A 5,000-nucleotide genomic window follows, 5' to 3' on the forward strand; every position below is an offset into this window, starting at 1 on the left:
AAAAAAAAACGATACTCAGATGAACTCATCCAAGGACATATTCAACAGGTGACGGCATTAGTCAATAGCCCTTACGCTATCCAAAGGCAGCCTAGTCTAACTGAAACATCCAAAGTTAAGTTTTTAGTGGCCTCGAAGGCCACCAAGGGTGGTTCTTATTGCTTCACACTGAACAAAACCCATGTTACGTGTGTTTCCAATTCTTACAAATACGATTCAGTTTGCAAACATAGCATTGCTGTTTCACTCAGAGAAAATATTTTAGAAAGCCATTTGCAGAGCATAAAGTAAGGTACGGGAGGATCAAGAGCCGGACTAACACCAGTAAATGATAAATGCGCCGGTAAAAAAAGGACATAAGCCTAAAAATCCATGGCGTGCCTCACGCTCATCTCAAACGCCGGCCTCAAAATTACACCAAAACACCACTCAAGCCCCAGAAGGATTTACTCCTGCCGTTCACCACAGTGACAAACCATCTATCATCACCTTCATAGACGATTCACCGAAAGCTCAAGAGCTAGAGTGCCGCACATGTAAGACTGGCTTCATCCGAGGAACAAAGATTTTACCATTTGACATTGTCCTCGGACACGAGGAGAGGTGGATGTACCCTTACCAGAAAGACAAAACTAAATGGGTGCCGGGTGCCACAACAACCACAAAATATTACTGCATTAGAAAAAACTGTATAATGCAAAGATTTCCATACTTAAATGTGTCCTTTTTAGAAGTACCGTCAACTACAAAGGAAAACCTTCAAATTTCGCATTTCAAACTTTTGGAGGAGGAACTAGGATATAAGCAGTGAACTGAATCTAGTGACACTAATTAAGATGCAAAAAGTAAGGAATGACTGAAAAACGGTGTTCAGTGTTGAGTTGACAGTTTTAATTCAATTAATATACTGATAGTAGTTTCTACCCTTTATTCTCTCTTAAAACTAAGTGTTAAATTCATATATGTCTTCATGCTTTTTTTTCACGGTTGATAGGTAATGATAACATTTCACAATACAAAGACTCTTACGTTGTTCTTGCCATATATCATTCAAACGTTGGATTTCAAAAAATTGTGTTAGATGCGTGTTCCAGGAAATTGTCGATAAAAGATGACGTAATCACAGAAAAGACAAGAAAGTGGTCGCATCATGTGAAATAAAGAATGTTACCTTGTGTTGTACTATGTTTTAGGTATAAGTCCATAGAAGATCAGAAAGTATGTGTTGTGTTGTACTATGTTTTAGGTATAAGTCCATAGAAGATCAGAAAGTATGTCTACTTGGGAAATTGTTCGAAAGAGATCAACGAACCTATGTCAGTTCCGATTAGTTTAAAAACTAGTTTAATGACTTTCCAAAGATTTCCGACCACTTTCCGAAAATTTCGGAAGATTTTCCAAAATTGTTCCGAAGGCCAAACAGACGTTCCCGAACATTTCCGAAGATTGCCGAAGATTGCCGAAGACTTTCGAGGAAGATCCGAAGACGTTTCGATGATACACCAACGAATTTAAGTACAATTTAAGAGACAAACTTGATATCAGTAAAATCATCGATATCTTCACATGTGAGGATATCGTATCATTTTTATCAATTTGTTACCAATCGGTATACTGACTCAGTCTTATGAGAGCTTGGTTGTTGCTCAGATCAAGATGGCGGTTGTTGTTGTTGTTCTTGCGTTATTGGCCGCATAAAGAAGGAGTCAAACTTCACCAAAGGTAACGTATTTGTTTGGGCGCGATGGACGAGTTTAAATTAAGGAATATATATAGCAGTTGGGATTAAAGGGCTTACGAAAAAAGGTCTTCAAGAGTTAGGTAGTATTTTTGAAGCCTTGTATGAAAAGTAGAGATTGTTAAATATTAATGAATCAAATCTTAGATTTTAAAAATGCAGATGTTTTGCCATGAGTCAAGCAGGCTTTTCCCGGCGTTGTTGCCTGCAGAGCTCTTTTGAACAAGACAAAACCACTGTAGATAGCAAAGCAGTTTTTACAAGACAAGAAATAGTTTCAATAATAAAGGCGTGTTTTTGTAGTTACTCATGTCCGGTAAAAATGGGACTATCATATAAAGAATGAAGGAGCATGTGTTAGCATGATTGTAAAAGCCTTATCAAAGACGACAGGGGTTGAAGGCGATGTGCATTTTTAGAGGGGAATTTCACAGACAAATCCGCACAAGGCTAGAGCTTTTCAAGGCAATTTTGGTCCGGGGGGCAGGAATTTGAACGATCCAATCTTCAAAAGTTTGTATTCCGAGGGGAAGTTGAAGTTTCGACTCGATCGGTGCAAAAGATGTGTATAGCGCGAGGACTTTCGACACAGTTCTCTGACAAAATTAAATTTTTGCAATGGCAAAAAGCTGCGATTTTACTACACAGCACAGCATTTCCAGTTACAAAGGCACTATGCGAAAAATAAGGAAACAGCAAGTTCATGGGTTGATTTGACAATTCTTTTTGCTCTAGTTTATCAAATTTCGTTACCAACGCTTACGAAATCTAGTAAGTTACGAGAGGTGTCGAAGCGCCACTTGAAAAACGTTTTGGCGCGAACCTTAAACTTAGTCAAAGCTTCAGAATCTGCATAAAAAATATATAAACAAACATTATGCCGTTGACCGAAAGCATAATGTTATTTTATCGCGAGGCATTTCCGTTGTCTCATCAGTTTGCGGGTTGTGCTCTAATCTGGCAACTGTGGAAGTCTCCTGTCCAATGAATAATGGGCGCGTGTCAAAGTTAAGTACAAAAGGTCGGTTATCTCGTACACGCGGCCCCTTTCTACTATTGCCATCATCGCAAGAAGTATGAAAGAAAGTTGAAATAATGTATTGCAAAATAACAAAGATGAAGTTATATAGTTTTATAAACAAGATATGCGGTTTAAATTTTGTCGTCAAAATAGAAGATCACGTGTTTGCTATATCAAAACAGGATGACACTTCACGGCATCTAGTAAGTAAGTAATGTCGCGATTGATTGATAGGACAAACATACGTGTCCTATTTACATTTTTGCAGTGGGCTCGGACATCAGCATACTAAGGGCGCCGATGGCAGCCGCTATCAGTCCATTTATGAGCCCACTGAACCCTCCCAACCCATGATGAGTGATGATGATGTAAGTGAGTGATGAAGATAGGCCACAACACCGGGAACCACGTCCCCTACTCTTTTCGAATAGTGTGTGGGTTCTTTAACGTCCCACAGTGTTATATGTGAACAAGGTTTGTGAGACGGGACCTCCGGTTTATTGTCCTTATCCGAGAAGACTTGAAAGTCTAATCATTTGCAGATGTCATTACAAAGACAGCACTTTCTCCTCAGTTATTTAAAGACCCTGAGTGTTGGTCCGGCCGGAGTTGAACTCACGACCTCCCGCGTGACAGCCCGGTGCTTAACCAACTGAGCCACCGGTGCGCGGTGGCTCTCAACTACTCCAGTTCTGTGTCGTCATGTGACGTCATGTCGCTTACCATGGCAACTTCAACTACCTTAATACACTATACGAAATTTAAGAATATGTAAAAAATCTCTAAAGAGAACTGTTGCGAATTTTTTTAATGAATGAAAAAAAAAAGTATTCAAAATGTTCAATTAGTTAATTGCGACTTTTTCTAAATACCCAAACTTATCCTAGACAGACAGGTTTCGTGCATAGAAGAAGCGAAGTGGTCAACCCGTTTCAGCATTTCCTAAATAATTCATGATGAGTTTCTCATATGGTGACTGCCGCGAACGTGGATTGAATGCCTTAAAGTCATTCTGTTTTGAAGGGACAAATTAGTTTTGAATAATTTGATAGAACTCACTAAAGAAACCAAAAGAAACACTAATTAATAAGTGATATTTTCATGAAAATCGAAAACCTCACAATCTAGTACTCCTGCTTTGTCAAATTGATCGTTTGAGGTACACGAATGTAACTTATTTTGCTTTTCAGAAAGTTGCATGGCATTCAACAGTCAAACAAAATTGGTTAAAACAGTTTCTTATTGAAGAAACAGCTGTCAACGAGGAATAAAATTACAAGAATAATAGGCTTCATTCGCTAAATGATGCAAGGCTATTTCGTTTCATTTCCGTTCCACCTGCACGCTTCTTTTGAAATATATCAGGGCCGTCAAACGTGAAGTCATTCTGCGCCCGTCAGCAATGCGACTGTGGTAGAAGAAAATCGCCATGGGCTCTTTCATCCATTTTGTTATCTTCTCAGCCCTCTTTTTCTTTGACGTCTTATCTGCTTGCCAGGATGGTATGTTTCTAACTTTTTTTAGATTATTTTATCAATTTTTCTTAATGTATATTTTTTGTCTTGTCTATCAGATAGCCTAGCTTGTCTTTTCTAATTAATTGTTTATCTTTATTGCGGTTTCAAAGGAGAGATCAAGCGAGAGCGGTAGTTAATACTGATTAGAGGGGCGCAGCATATAGGTATCGCTCATGTAAGGAAAGAACAAGATAAAATTATAAAAATGCACCTAAATGCTACCCGAAAAGATAAACCGGTATAAAAAAAAGTTTGATCTGGTTTCTTGTGAACGTCAGTAAGTCCTTTCGATATTCGAGCGTCACAATTACATTCTTCACATGGCTTTTATTTATTCCGCGTAATCCTGTAAAAGACATTTTCCCATTGTAACAACAGTCCTTCAAAGGAATACACTGAAAGTGGGAAAATCCGAAGAAGGATTCTTGAATCCAACCAAGGATTTTGCGTTTTTTTAGAGAAATCGAAAAACGGATCCTGAACCCAAACTATTCACACTCGAGGAGAATAGTTCGGATCAAACCTAACTCCGAATGTTTTTTAACATTTCAGCATTTATTTGGGAAAGTATTTGAAAAAAACATTTTTGACAAGCGGTTTTCCATGCAAAAATGTTACACAACATTTGCCGTACATGAAAACAGTTTACCCCAAATGTTTTTTTTTCCCTTTTTTGAGCCACTTTTACCGTAGTACGATCGAAGACACGAATAGGTCTAAAATA

The 5,000-nt window shown here is 38.3% G+C and overlaps 1 protein-coding gene across 1 annotated transcript in view; it reads left to right on the forward strand.

The window, feature by feature from the left end:
• The first annotated feature begins 4,163 nt into the window (after nt 1-4,163).
• The window catches only part of LOC138032294 (uncharacterized), a 56,311-nt gene continuing 55,474 nt past the window's right edge, over nt 4,164-5,000 (forward strand). Inside the window, exon 1 of the mRNA XM_068879936.1 lies at nt 4,164-4,261. Within this exon, the coding sequence (XP_068736037.1) occupies nt 4,189-4,261 (73 nt within the window). The 5' untranslated portion in view covers nt 4,164-4,188. The remainder of the gene's footprint in view (nt 4,262-5,000) is intronic.

The sequence above is a fragment of the Montipora capricornis genome, chromosome 14, assembly GCF_036669925.1.
Source record: "Montipora capricornis isolate CH-2021 chromosome 14, ASM3666992v2, whole genome shotgun sequence".
Lineage (NCBI taxonomy): Eukaryota > Metazoa > Cnidaria > Anthozoa > Scleractinia > Acroporidae > Montipora > Montipora capricornis.